The sequence below is a fragment of the Anomalospiza imberbis genome, chromosome 1 (genome assembly GCF_031753505.1).
Source record: "Anomalospiza imberbis isolate Cuckoo-Finch-1a 21T00152 chromosome 1, ASM3175350v1, whole genome shotgun sequence".
Classification (NCBI taxonomy): domain Eukaryota; kingdom Metazoa; phylum Chordata; class Aves; order Passeriformes; family Viduidae; genus Anomalospiza; species Anomalospiza imberbis.
In genome coordinates this window covers 131,545,861-131,561,140 of record NC_089681.1, presented here as the reverse complement: position 1 = coordinate 131,561,140, position 15,280 = coordinate 131,545,861, and the positions used below count along the sequence as shown (strand labels likewise).

Here is a 15,280-nt window from a genome sequence, read left to right as displayed (position 1 = left end):
ATTTTTTTGGGCACAGTGTCTCTGGGTGATTTGAGATCCAAGGATCTGCCTAGCTGTATCATGGTAAATTCAGCTTTGTCCCTGTGAAGGGAGCAAACAAAAGCTACTTCTCCTGTTGTAAAAGTCTCATTTTGGTAGTAAGACATAGCCAAGCAGAGAGCTGCTACCTAGTCTTTGAGTTATTTTTTAACTTCCAGTTCCTTTAGATAAATCCTAGGAGGTGAACATGAGGAAATTAAGAGCAGAACCTCATTAATCCCTTTTCTGAGTCTTGTTTTCTAGAGCATGTGCTAATCAAGGGGGAATCTGTCTGGAAACACCATTAGAAAGCAGCCTGTCCACTGTGCAGTTGTTCAGCGGAGGATGCATCTTTTCTGTATCCGAAAACATCAGCTGGTCACCTGAGAGCACTGAGCAGTGAGCTGGAGGTAGCTGGGTGCTTCAGTGGAAATACAGCTCTGATGAGTACTGGAAACTCCATTACCTGAGATGAGACTAAGGGAAGCAAGCCATCTTTTGTGTATGCTCTCACTTTGGCACCAAGCAGCTTTCTGACTTTTAGGGACTCAAATGTTTCATCTACATCTGCACCTCTCTATTGATGCTGATCATTGTGATTGTCATTATAGACCAGAAAAAAGCAGGTGAAAACACTGTGCCAAATTCTCCAGGGCCTGAGTATCTGCATACAACTGTTGTGTCTAGGCAAAGATGGTATTTATATCAGCTCTGGAGTGGTGAAGAAATGAGGCATGCTATGAGGGAGAAGATGTTTTAGGCCTTAAAGAGGGATTGATTTGTGGTTATTATTGCTGCCTTTGATCTGCCAACAGGGATCTGAAACTAATTCACCAGAGCAGCACAAGTCTGATATATAAAGCCAGATGGAGATGCCAGAATAGGTTATGCCTGCTGTCTTTGACACTGCCTTATCATGAAGTGATAAAACAGGTAGTACAAAGCAAAGCAGGCAAAGGATAGGAGTGTGTGCACTGCAGGAATGCTGCCAGCGGTGTGAAGTGACTGCCAGTTGTTGAAGCCACTGCAGGATCAATTAGCTGTTTGCAGCATTACCCTGTCTTGGTAAGAGGCTGAGGCATGCAACCGCACAGAGCAGTTGGTGGCCATACAGCATCTCTGGGTGCTTCCATGCTGAATTGAGGGAGTAGAAAATGCAGAGTCCCTGTGTTTCAAAAGTAATCCCACAAGTACATATGGCCACAGAAGTAAAAAACAGTGTTTGCATAAGGACTTCTACTTCATACCCACACTATACTTTTACCCCAGCAATGAGTGTATCAAAGTGAATCTCATTCTAAGATGTGCTGTAAGCAGTGAATATGGTCTAGCTGCTGAGTTGTTGGTGGGATTTTATTCACTTCTGGTTGCATTTTGTTTAGAAATTAGAGCAGTTTGGGGCTTAGTATAGCTATTAATTCTCTATAGATCTCATCATCATCTGAGTCAGCTAACTCGTTGCATAAGAAGAGCTGTATATAGATGTTGGATCAATTGACAGTAAGTTGTCAATAAATGTGTCTCCTAGACACTGCTATTGACAAGCTAATGAAGTGCATTCTCAGTGACGGAGAGCCGTTGACAAATCTTTTGCCAGTTTGCTTTTCCCACTCCTGCATTTCTCATAAATCTGCTCCATATCACAAGCTGAATGCTGGGATTAGAATCACAGAATCACAAAGGCTGAAAAAGACCTTTGAGATCATTGAGCCAGCCATGAGCACAGCAGTGCTAGTCTACCACTAATCCATGCTTCTAAGCACCACAACTACATGCATTTTGAGTACTTCCAGAGGTGGTGATTCTACCACTTCCCTGGGCAGTCAGTTCCAATGCTTGACCACCATTCCAGTGAAGAAATTTCTCCTCATATCCTATCTAATATCTTTCACAAGTAAGGGGGTGCCTGTTTGCTACCTTGTTTATGTAGGCTGGGATTTGGAAAACATGTTAACAGCCTGTTGGTTGAGAAACCAGAAAGAAAGAATCAAGGACCATGTTTGCCCTCCCTGCAATGTGTTCTCCAACATGTTTCAAAGAAGATGCAAAGTAGGTGATCTGCAGTTTGTCCACCAAGATTGCAGCATTGTGTTTGGCTCCCTGTTGTTGCACTCTTTGTGCCCTTGTTGTTGCTGTGGCAGACTGATTCAGGGCAAGTGTTTTCAACTGCCTGTTCCTTTTCCTTTTGCCCAGAAGGAGGTGGAATCACTGGTTTATTTTACACCACGCTTGAAGGTTCCTGTGGGTGCCTTTTGCAAATATCTGATGAGTAAACTAGTTCTTGTCCTTTTCAGTAAAGTTGCGTATTTTTTCCTTTAACTCATGAGCATTCACAAGCATCATCAATTAGGTTAAGTGCTGCCTACCTACAGCAAAAGGATGTTGAGCAAAACCAGATCAGTATTCATAATCCCACCTTCCTTACAAAAGAAACTATTTTGGTCAGTGTGTGCATTAAAAAGTGACTCATTGGCCTTAGCTATTACTAGTACTTGATGAAAAAGCATAATTTTCACTCCACTGTTCATAGTCAGCCTAGATGTTGTTCATAGCCTGGGGTTTGTGAGCCACACTGCAACTACAGTTTGCCTTCTAGCTTGCATGGATAATTGACCTTAAAGGCCAAACCTTGAACCCAATGAAATCAGAAGCAAAACTTCTATTGATTTTGTTGAAATCAAAATCAGGCTGACGCTGTATTGCCATTTCATCTTGACAGACACTGGGGGAGAAGAAAGCCTTTTAAAAGGCTTTATGTTTTTCACGCTGTGGGCCCTGAAAGACAGAGTAACTCATGAAGTCATGCGGATTGGATGACATCAGAACTTTAATGATGTCAGCGTTACTGCTCTTTTCCAGCAGGTTGGTCATCTTCTTGCTTTGCAAGAGGGAAGGAAGCCAATGTAAAATCTGCCATAAATTAGGGATTCTTCAAAGGGTAAGGATTCACATAGTAAGTGAGACTTCTTATCTCACCCACTTCATCTAGCACTATGGAACACAAATCTAGGAAGAACACTGCTGTCAAGAAAACATGACTATTATGACAGTTTGTTTCTGGTTGATGAAGGGAAGCCCAACCCTTTGCTCAAGGTGTTAATGGCATGAAAAAATACTATGTGATTTTCCTGTTGTTTTAGAACCGCCTCCAACTGTGGGCAAGTTTGTTTTACAGAACAGAGCTTTAAGAAAGAGGACAAACTAAAAAAGAAATGGTAAACATTCAAGCAAATGTTACTGTCTTGTGTTACTCAGGAGCTGGTTCAGTTTGCTGATTGCTCAGTTTCAGTGTGGTCTGAGTAATGAAGAGCTGACTAGTGTGCCTAATTTGGAGTAATTCCCTGAGTACTTTGAAGCATAGCAAAGCCAGAAAAACTCTAATGAAAAATAATGGAAAGGTAGCTGGGGGCTTAACTTATGATCTCTGCTCATTACAGTAGACAACATTTTCATTGCAGTGTTGCCATAAAGATTATTGGCTGCCACAAAGCATAGGTCCCTCCTGAAAAGATTCTGGAACAGCTTTGTTGGCACAGTAAAAGCCATGGAAAATCACCAAAGATTTGATTAAAACCCAGTTTGCCAAATATTAAGGTTGCGATGCTTTGTTCAAAACTGGCTAGAAAATTAGGTGAATAGTCTGTATAATTTTATTATGTGGCTTCTGAGTGACCATCTTTGGCCTTCCACAGTAAAGTTATATAACTGGAAAACTATTCTATTGATATGTTTTGTTTCCATATAGAACTACTCGGTCTTTGGTTTTCAATATTTCAGCATTTTAACATATATGATGACAATGATTTTGAAATTGGCTTTGAATCACCTTTTTCCTTTGCACATATGTTGATTTCTCAGAGCACAACTTACCAGGTGTCTGTAAGATTGACATAATTGGCATGTTTGGCCAGGGAGTAGGTGAAAGGGCTGTGTTTGGGAACTGGAAAGACTTGCACTGATGTGTTAAAGCATGTTCAAAAACACTGTCCAAGAACAGCTTTTCTGCAAAGTGTATCCGTCATGAGTTAAACAAAGCCAATTCATATGGCCAAGTGAAATCGGAATGTCTGAGATGTAGCACTTCATATGTGGTCCTTTGTGTCAAAAAGCGACATTTTCATTGCAGTGTTGCCAAAAAGTGAAGTGAGTTTCCTTTATTCTTCACCTTCTTCCTGGTAGTGCTTTTGAGCAGCTAAATGCAGTGTCCTGGAGGAACCAAGTAAATTCCTTCACTGATGGCAGTAAGTAACTGCTCCATATCCCTGTTCTCTTGTCCTGTCAGTAGCAAGGCTACCCACAGTCTCAGAACATGTATATACACATGGCCAGCCATGGGCAGAATAGCATGATGGGAGGACAGATGGACACTTAAACACAGAAAAGACAAACAACAACCAGACTGTATTCCTCAATACCTTTCCCTGCAATGCTCAGAGAAAACCCTGTGTCAGGAGTCCTTCTGATATCTGGCTCCCCAATCTTGATGTTTCAAATATCAAGCCCCCAAACCCAGTCTCATCAGCCTACAACCCCTCAGTCTTCCTGGAGGCTGATCCTAGAGTCCCTTATTCTCTCCCGTATTTGGGACTCAGTCCATGTTGTTGACCAGCTGATCTGTCTTGAGCTTGAACATGCTGATGGGACATGTATGCCTGCTGCCAGAACAGAGGGGACATTCACACAGAAAACAGCTAGAAACAGGGTTTAGGGAGGAGAAAGTCAAGGTGATTTGACACAAACTTCTGCCAGTCAAGCATTCTGACCTCCTCCTTCTTGCACACTGTTGACCTCATTTATTCCCTGCCTCATCCTCTCTCGTTTTCTCTGCACTTGTTCTCTTCTGTCATCTGTGGACACTCACTTCCACTCTTTTGCTCTGTCCTCATAAGAACGTGTAAGTCCTGTATAATCCTTAAATACTCTTGTTCAATTCCAACACTCTGTCTAAAGCAGCCCACAGTAAATCCTGCACTCCCTTTACACAGTGGTCCGCAGAGCTCACACAGCCTGCCAGAGTGTCTTGTGTTGGGTCACACAAATGGATTGTATGACAGGACTGGGACTTCTTCCTTTCCTTTGAGGGTCTCAGAGGTGGTGATTCAGAGGGGTTAGTTTGGTTGAAATCCCCACCTTGTCACTATGTCCCTTGTCACTGTTCAATCCTTATTTTTATTTTAAGGAGCTGTTGGAGAGCTGGCCCTGCAGCCAGTTGGGTTGGCTGGCTCACACACCTGGGAGAGGTGTGTGAGCCAGCCCAGCAGGGCAGCTGATTAAACCCTGTGTGTGGGAATTACAGTCTCCTAAATGTTCTCCATGCTACTGCCAGTGAAACTGGTCTTCCTCAGTGTGCAGCAGAGCAGGTTCAGATTAACTCAGACACTTCAATTTTGCTTAAAAAAAAGAAAGAAAAAGAAAGACCGTCTGTATCAGTACTTCCCCAGCGTCCCTTCTATACATTTTATCGGTACACTTTGTCTAGTTACTGGAAAAGAAATACATACCTGCCAGACATATAATAACTTTAAAAAAGTTCCTTAGCTTGCACCTAGCTATTTTTGCCCTCTGTTTTCCTTTTTTAAATGTTAATTAGGTACACAACAAAATGCATGTAATAAATCAATAATAAAGATTATGTAAGGGCATTTATCAAAGCAGCAGTGTAGCATTCAGAAAGGAAAGTGAGCACTGTTTTACTGAAGCCCAAAGGACTCCACGTGGACAACAACATTAAAATAACATAAGAATGAAGAATACTGTGCTCAGCTGTCTCCAGGAGGATGTTTGTGCTGCATGCCAGTATGTTTTCTGTACTGTGTTCACTGCCTGTCCAGGGTTGGTTTGAGATCAGGCAGGCGCCCTTGAATGTTGTCCCAACAACGTGATTTGGGGAAACGGAACAACTGTTGATTTATCTAACACATGCTCACAAATTACAAATACATAAAGATAAGGGTTGTGATGATACAGATTACTTCAGTAAACAGAACACACTTCTTTCTCACTTGAGTTGTCTTTTTCCTTCTTAGTGGTGCATTTTTATCTGCAGCTACCTGTGCTGGCATCTGCCAAGGAAGCTGAGCGTGCCCATGCAGTTTCTGTGCCTCCTGTGTGCTTCTGATGAATTAGATGTAGGATGCCATTTGTTCTAGTAGATACCTCAGTCCTCACAGTTTAAACTGATGCCTATATCTGGCATGAAATTGTTTTTTCTGGTCCTAAGTAGGAAAGCATTAGTTCATCTGTGAAAACAAGTAGGAAAATATTCTGCTGCAATTTTTGGGAGTTCTTGCCCTTAAGGACTTCAGTTTCTGGCCTATGCAGTTTTTTCATGCCTGCGGTGAATTCTGGGACTGGTCTGCACATGTAGGCTGAACAACTCATTGCTCCATTCAAAATGGAGCATGAGAAAGGAGATCAGGCCTCCTGAATGTGCTTGAAAATCTGAGTCCCAGGTGGGAAATTGTGCATAATTTAAGTAGTCTGGTAGGAGTGTCCACATGCAGAAGCGAATTGTTCTCTCCCTCGTGCTCTCAGGCTGCTGTTCCATTATACTGGCCTAGCTGGGGGTTGTTTTATCAGCGTAATGGATTTTCTAGATGAAATCTTAATTCCTGCTTGTGTCTCTTTTGAAAGAAATAAGAATAAGCATGCCCTGTCCTTTCTGTCTTTGTTTCATAGAGCCCTCCCATCTTGTGTGTCTCTCTGGATTTGTAGCACGGCTGAAGATTTTCAGTGCTGGGGTCCCTGAGTATCAAGATAGAAACTAGATGTTAGTGTTCCTTGTACTTTCAAAATTGTGTCTGCCAAAAGCCATGCTTCTTCTAAGATGTTTCAGGTTGGGTATGCAAAGTCATTAGCCAGCTTTGCTAATCTTAGCCTCTACATTTTCCTTTAAAATAATTTTTTTTTTTTTTTTTTTTTTTTTTTTTTTTTTTTTTTTTTTTGCTAGGCTTCTATGAGCTTCCAGCTGTGCTTCCCTAACAAGCTTCACATTTAGCATACTTGCTTCAAAAGGCTGCTAGCCTCAGAGAATATAAGGAGAAGGCTTTCTTTTATTACTGTGTATTAATTAAAGAAATACCTAACACCTACTTGGAATTGCTTTATGGGAAAAAAAGACATTAGTTTTGCATAACATGCAAGATGGTGAGTTCAAAGAAGCAAGGATTAAATTAACCATTTTAAGAGCAAATGTGTCTGACAGAATTAAAATTATGCATCTATTGCCAGCCCAGTAGTAGAGCAAGTGTTTGTAAATCATAGTTAGCTCAAATCTCCCCTCATTGACACATCAGGTCTGGGACCTCTGAGCTGAGGCCAGAGGTTCCTCTGGTTAGGGTCTGTCTCTGACAGTAACCTGTAGGTATAGAGGGTGGGAAACGTGGCACGTAGAGGTTGAGCCTTTCTTTTCTTCAGGTATACAGAGCAGCAAATAGACTGGGGTGGAGGGGTCCAGCAGAAGGGAGCCCTGTGGAAAACTGAATGGTGAAGTAGCCAGTAAGAGACACATGGGATTTATTTTGGAGGGCGAACATTCTACGCAGATGCTGAAACAGTGAGCTCCAGAAAGTTTTGGCAGAGTACTTTTTTTTGCTTGTTGAGATTTGGAGTGTTTTAATGCAGGAATTCTGAGTAAGTCAACTTTGGACTACGTGACTCAGCAGAGTCTCTAATGTAAGATAGCTAACAGCTTGTGAGAGTGCAGAGTGGGAACATAGAGGCAGTGGTTGGGTGGACTCCATCTAGCATTTAAAAATAGCTAAAGATGAGTGTCTGCATGTCAGCTAACTACCCACTGTCCTCTGTAGCTGGTGAAATTCTTTAACAGAGCAGTACAGCTAAGCATCTCACAGCAGACACTTGTACTTGATCACCCAAAAAGCTCTTTACTCCACTGGCTTCATTAGCCAGATCTCCACTGACTGGGAGACATGGGCTTAAGTCCTTAGCTCTCCACCTGTGCTGAATCCTCTTCTTACCTAATTTGTGCTCCAAAATATGAAACTAGCTAAGAAAAAGAAAGAGCTAATCCAAGATGGGAAGAGATAATCAGATTTCCTAACTAGTGCCTGTGGGGTGAAGACCAAAAAAAGCATTTCAGGATATTAGGGATTTCTGGTGATGCAGAAAGTCTCTTTAAAAGGTGAAATGCAGGACTTAAGGGGAATTAGGGAGAATAGTGAGAAGCAAAGTCAGCAGGAACTTTGGGTTATGAAGATAATTGAGGCAGGTGGAAGGAACAGAAGAATAACATAGGCTGTTACACTTGGGAGTGTCTCGGGGCTGGGCTCTGGTGTGTATAGATTTGGGGCAGACAGAAGCATGAAGCATCCCAGAGTGGCAGTCGGCTATAGAGGAAGGCACACTGTTAACAGACCTAAAAATAGTGGAGCAGTTTCACAGCTCATTGAGAGCTGCAGGTTCAGTGGCCCAGAGGCTCTTGCAGCACCTGGCACTGCCAGCACCTGCCCCCTTCATCCAGCCAGTGCTGCCTCCATCGTGGAGCAGGATAGAGCTGCACAGACAGGGACAGGCCAAAACTGAGCAGTTCTGAAGAAACTTGGAAGAGCTTCAGATGATGGACATCACTGACACTGCTGCTATCTGCTCTCAGAGCACTTGAAAACAAAGGGCAAAAAATTAGCTGAATAAAGTGAATCACTCGTGTCTGGTTTTCCTTATTAAGAATCCTAAAGCTGCAGTTTGCCATTCGGGTGTAAGGAAAACAGTTACTGGTTTCACTTATCCATGCAGTGTTCCTCTTCATTGAGATTATCAGAGTTACATCACAAAGACTAAAAACATTATTTGTGAACTACCAATATAATATGATACTTGAATAGTAATTTTAACCTCCACTGTTTTCTCTCACTGGTACATTACTGACCAGTTAAATCCCAGTATCTGTCCTTTTCCTGGGAAAGAGAATATGTGGTTTGAGGGGATGACATGTTAGCAGCTCCCACAAAGAAAAGATCAGTCCCAGTCAGAGGGGACACCAGAGCAGCAATTAGCTATGCAAAAACTGGTGTGGCAGAAGCCCCTTGCTCTAAGTGCATGTGTACTGTAACTAATACAGGGTAGCCAGCATGTATCAGTCATGCAAACACTTCTTCCAGCTTTGGGTTTGTAGTGATACCACCACTGATTCAGCCTTTCCCTTCTCCTGCTTCATCAGCTGGGGCTTGGGACTGTCCTGTTGAGATCACTGTGAATATCCATTTTGAGGCTTGGTCTGAGCACTAAATAACTGCCTGACCCTGAACTTTATCTTTTGAAAAATCAAGCAGAGCTGGAATGTTTCACCTTTGTTTCCCTGATTACAGTACATAGCTGGAGGGAGCATCTCTCCAGGACCATATTTAACAGTTGTCCTTTTGTACTGAATAGATACTGAGTAGATCTGTCGCAGACATAATGGGAGAGCAGTGTATGTCTCATGGCTCAGTCTTGAAATCCTCTTTCAAAATGCTTAAACTCAAAAAAATCAATGCATGTATCAAACAGTTTGCACTAGTTCCCTAGCTTACACAAGTTCTCTAGCCCTTGGCTAGTGAGCATTTTGTTGTACAAGAGAGAAAAATTTGAGGTAGTTGTGCTGAATTTGTTTTTCAAAGTGACTCTTTTGACCTTTATGGATTTTAGAATTTTAATTATGGTTCTGTTTTTAAGTTCAGAGATTTTGGTAGCAAGACTATATGCTTTCAAGTTACAAGGTTCCATGCCTGATCTTAAGCTGTAAATTGCAACATTTAGCAATTTGTGGTTTAATTTAGAAGGATCACCTACTTTCCTAAATGCTTAAGTAATGTGGCAAGCCGTGGTTATTGATTCTCTCTGAATTTATTACAAGAAAGCTGTATTCACTCTCTCCTCTTGGGAATGCCTCTCCTGAACTGCATGCTTGCTAGTGACAGCTTAGACCCCTGATACATAACCAGAGACCTTGCCTAATATCCTTGCAACTACTTTAGGGAATTTTTATTAAGTAAAAGCATCATTAAAGTAGACAGAATGATGAAGTTTAATGAGCATCTTTCTCACTTGATGTTGTTCGTTTTGCTGCTGCAGCAGCCATGCTGCTCTCGTTTGTTACTTCCAGTGGGGCAGGTGGAGAATTCAGGAAGATTTTCTTTATGTTTACATCTGCATACAAAGAAATATTTTTTTCATGAAAGATACTTTTAAAAATATATACAAGAAAAGAAAGCTTCTCAGAGTCTCTGTCTGAGGGCTTTCTGCACTTCCAGTCTTGTATGTAATCTCCCCTGTAATTTTTATGTAATGAGAAGTCTGCCTACAATACAGTAGCTGCTAAGTCTACAGAGGTTTTGCAGTTTGTGAGCTGTGGTTATAGTAACCAGCTTCTGACTTAGCAAACTGCAAACATCACAAATACTTGTTTGCCCTCCAGATTTTGTCCTTCAGCAGAGGTTTTGGCCTTGAAGCTGTGTGTAGTGTCCTGCTCAGAGCTGTACCAGCGCTGTGAACAGATGAAGTTTCAAAATATCTAGTGGGAAGGCACTGCCATGAATGTGTTATCAGCACTTAACTCAGAAATCTGCCTTGAAACCGTAGCCACAATCTGCGTCAAAATTCTTTTGTGTATTTATGGAGACAATCTGCCTTGGCTAAGGGTCTAGTCGTGCACACAGCTATGTCAAGGTGCCATCCTCTAGCACATCACCATCCGTCAGCTGAGCAGCAGAACTGTCTGTGTGCATGTCTTCAGCTGACCTCTGCTGCCCAGGATGATGTGCAAGTGTCTCTGCCTAACATATCTGTGTTCATGCAGAACAAGAGCATGTACCTAGTTTGTACAGCTTGGCTACAGCTGTTTCTGTGTCTTTCCAGTATGTAATGAAATTATTAAAGACTTTGTGCAAACTTCACATCTTTTAAAACTAATGGGTTATAGGTTCTGGTGGAAGTCAGATAGTTGCTTCTCTGTGCAGATAAGCTCCATTAGTGTTTTTATTTTGCCTTTTTTATTCCCCTGCAGCTTTTTTCTCCCTGGGAGTATTAAAAGTGGTGTTTGTTGTTGTACCAGGAGTTCATTGAGAATTTTGAATTCTCTTTTCCCTAGAGTAACATAAGGCAAATTCTCTCCCAGAGGCATTATCACAGTCATTATTGTATTTAAATATTGTTGTGACACCATATGTCTCCTCATATCTGACATGTGCAGACAAAAGAGAGAGAGAACCTGTGTGTGAAGGCTTGTATAATCTAAATACCTCTGATCCTTGCTCTTTGACTAGCAGACTCCATGAAAGATTGTAAAGCACTCATCTTCAGTTGGGATAGCCATGTGCAAGGAAACTCCTCTCATTTTTCCAAGGAAGCCTAAGTAGATATATTTGACTTTCTTATTTCAAGCCCAGTAATTACTTTGCTGGATGTAACTTCGGTGCTCATGCTGATAGAAGTGGTTGGACATGAAAATAGGTAAAAAGAATGTGAAAGTGCTGCAGATGCTTTCAACTCATGTGCATCTATTACTACTAATGTAGTATTTGCATGGGACAAAGGGAATTGCTGGGACACCAATAGCATTGAATATTGTAAGGAGCAAATATCAAAAAAATACCAAAAATATCGATGGGTCAGTTGGTATTTTTACTGCTTAACACGTGTTGTGGTTTCTGGACCTCTTTTCGTAGTCAGAAGGCATTGCCCAAGTAGACTTTACCAGAACTCTGAAGTTCATTCAAAGTTGTCAGTATTCAGGTTTTCTGCATTTTGAAAGCATCTGTGTAGTCAGTAGAATTCCCACCACACCCTTTTTCTTCAGGAAAGTTCACTAATCTGAGGTCTAGCAGTCCACATGCTTGAACATTTGCTCTGAGAAAGGAGGAAATGAGAGGCAGAATGAATGCCAGAAGGAGCGCCTGAGAGGGAAACTTACATAAAGTTTCCAAAACAAAAAGGGGGAGCCTAAACCAATTTGAGGAAAAGGAGGGTATGTAACACTTGACAACCACTTAAGCTCTCTCAATCCTCTTTGGATTGGCACTAACAGGACAAAGCAACTGTGGGGCAGCAGGATGTGGAACACAGGGCAGTGATAGGAGACTTCTGTTCGTATCCATGAAGGATTTTTGTGCTCAGATACAGTGGATCACTGGATTCTCTGTTAATCAGTGCCTAAAGTCCCAAATAGGGACTTTTAAAAAGCCAAAAAACAGCTTAAAAGTTAATTTTGTATTTACCTAACTAGTGCTGTCTTCTGAGAGTTACAAAATTACTGCTGAAAGTGGTTCAAATGCTGCACTGCATATCATTCAGAACAAGATGCTGCTTGTTCCCTGACTTCTTCTATTCTGAGTCAGTTTCTGATGGGACAACCTCCTTGAATGTCACTTCTGTGCTCTTCTACTGTGATAGCTTCTCATAATACTGAACCATCTCCTTCCATAGACTCCCTCGCTCAACTCATGTAACACCTTCCAAAACAGGAGTTATTTAGGATGTGTATTTGATTAATACACATACTGTGTACTTGAATAAAATACAGCCTTGTGTTGCTGGAGCTCTATCTCTCCAGAAATAAAAGAAAAATATGTGTACTGTAGCTAATATGAAGCATGTAGTTATTGCAGAGGGTCAGGGCTCGCTGCTTTCATCAGGAAATGCCACCTGATCCCTTGCTGACGGTAGGTGATGGCACACATAAAATTCCAGTAAGGTGAAGTAATGTCATAGTTTACAGTTGTATTTTCCTTGAACAAGGCTGTTTGGCTACAGTACTCCTTGACAGCAGCCTGCTTAGCAGCTTGATGAAAAACTTCAGCTGCTGAGAAGGTGAAAGCAAGCACTGCCTCCCCACCCCACCCTACAAGAAGCTTTAATCCCATTCCACAGTCCAGGAATGCCAGGGTTGAAGTATCTTCCAGATACAGCAACTTAAAGCTCAAATCAGGTGGTAGCTTTTAGTCTTCTGACATAGAATTAGAATAGTAAATAGAACAGAGTCACAGAATCACAAAGGTTGGAACGGGGACAGCTACAAGATCATATGTAACTGTGATTTGGGAGGACAAACATCATCACTCTGAACATCCCCCCTTCCTTCTTCTCCGAGGTTTCTATGATGAGCAGGATGTGGTATGGTCTGGGATATGCCTTGAGTCAGTTGGGGTCATCTGTCCTGGCTGCATCTCTTCCCAACAACTTGTACACTCCCAGTCCCCTCAGTGGTGGGGTGAGGAGCAGAAAAGGCCTTTGCTCTGTGCAAGCCCTGCTCAGCAATAAATTAATTATCCCTGCATTATCAACACTGTTTTCAGTGCAAATCCGAACCACAGCCCCATACCAGCCTCTGTGAAGAAAATTATCCCAACCAAAACCCACAGAGTGCATCTTCAAAAAGCACTTTATGTCAATAAGTGAAGTTAAGTTTGAGCTGTGTTTATTTTGGGTAGGTTTTTAATTTATTCTAATCACGATTACTCATAAATTATCTATTAATTACTGTGTGATATTTAGCAAGATCCTTTCAGCCATGTAGTCCATTTAGCTTCACAGTGAATGCTAGCCATCTTAATTGTAGGATACTTTGTCAACATTTAATCAGTGGTACTTACTAATGTGGCATTGATGTGTTGGTATCTGTCCCAGTGCTATCAATCATGTGTGAGCAGCAAAGGCAGCTGTGACACCATTGCTCTCTGTCACATTATCAAGCCCCTGGGTTTTCTGGTTAGGGATGATGCTCACTTTGCTCTAAGCAGGCACTCTATCTCTCCAGTTCAACCCAATTTTTGTCATTGTCTACTTGAATACACATCCTTGCAGCCTTCTGAGCCTTAATCCCATAACTGCAGAATAAAGGTTGCTAGTTTCTGAAGGCAAAACTGATTGCTCCTTCACTGCTCCAAAAGCCTGCTCTTCCCTGATGATACTCCCCTGAAAAGTCACAAAAAACCAAATGTTAATGACTGCAGCTTGAGAGCTAATAGAAAATTCAGTGTGTGGAGACAAAATAAAGGCCTTTTTTTTTTTCCTAGTAACTAGATTATTTGTTTAATGTGCTGCAGAATAAAAGTCTGTGTTTAGTGGTTGTATAACAATTTTTTTTCTCCTTTCCTTACAGTCTTTATGGCAGACACATGCAGGCGAACCCTGAACCTCCAAAGAAAAACAACGACAAGTCAAAGAAGATCAGCCGTAAACCTCTGGCAGCCAAGAACAAATAAGTGCCTGGCTTCTGCCTCTGTTTTGCATCTGTTGCATTGTTTTTGCTTGTGTCTACAATATTTCTACACACCTCTTATTACATATAAGAAAGCAGGGATTAGAATTAAATGCAATTTACTATTTATAATGCTTTAGAAGATACTGCTAGAGGGAAACAAAATTACATATGCTCCTAACTATGGTCACAATTATATAGCCATTTAATATATCACCATCAAACATATTTTAGCTTTTCTATTTATATGTATATTAATGTCTTCTCTTCACATGTGTCACATCCTGTTAATATAGGGGAATTTGCACTTATATTATACGATATTAAATTTCATAGGATATTCCAAGTGATTTTAATAAAGCTCTTCATTTGTATCGTTGTTTAGTTTCTTCAGTAGGACTTCTGAATAGGAAATTCCTTGAGGAATGTATGTGTCCAGTTTCCTGTAATATGGTGATTTCTTCTGTAGGAATGTGGTAGCACTTTATCTGATGCAAATTAGTTAAAGTGCAAAGCATTCTGTTCAAGTAACATTTTAATCAGTTTCTTTTTCTTTTTTTGTGGTGCTGTGGACTGCTCTTTTTGCCTTGAAGGTTATTTTGAAATCAAGGAGTAGGGGAGGGGAGAGAGAAAAAAAAATTGTCCTTGTAGAGAGCTGCCAATTGCCAGACTCAGTTTGGGGAAGAGAACTTTGTCATTTGAAGAAACTGGTACTTCTGCCAATTTTTCAAGTGATTTTTTTTTTCTTTAGGCAGAAAACCCAAATAACGTGTTTAATCTCTGCTTAAAGTGCTTATATTGAAGAGCTATTCCAAATGGCTTTTGAAAATGCCACAGGTTCTATATTTATCTATACAAAGCTGGCACCACAACCAGCTCAGAAGCCGCAAATGGTTTAACAGCTCAAATAGTTTCAGGTTTTACCAATGGAGAAGAAAAACCTAGAATCTACAGACAGTGTTTCCCAAACAATTTTATTCTTAGGAGAGCAAAACCCAAAATGGAGCTCAAGGTACAAGAACAGATATTCATACCTGGATCACTTGTGTCAAGACCTTCCTGCTCTTG

General features: G+C 41.2%; 1 protein-coding gene across 1 annotated transcript in view; it reads left to right on the top strand.

Moving 5' to 3' along the window:
* RSU1 (Ras suppressor protein 1) overlaps nucleotides 1–14,586 on the top strand; it is a 102,673-nt gene extending 88,087 nt beyond the window's left edge. Inside the window, exon 9 of the mRNA XM_068212136.1 lies at nucleotides 14,114–14,586. Coding sequence (XP_068068237.1) covers nucleotides 14,114–14,216 — 103 coding nt within the window. The 3' untranslated portion in view covers nucleotides 14,217–14,586. The remainder of the gene's footprint in view (nucleotides 1–14,113) is intronic.
* The last annotated feature ends 694 nt before the right edge of the window (nucleotides 14,587–15,280 follow it).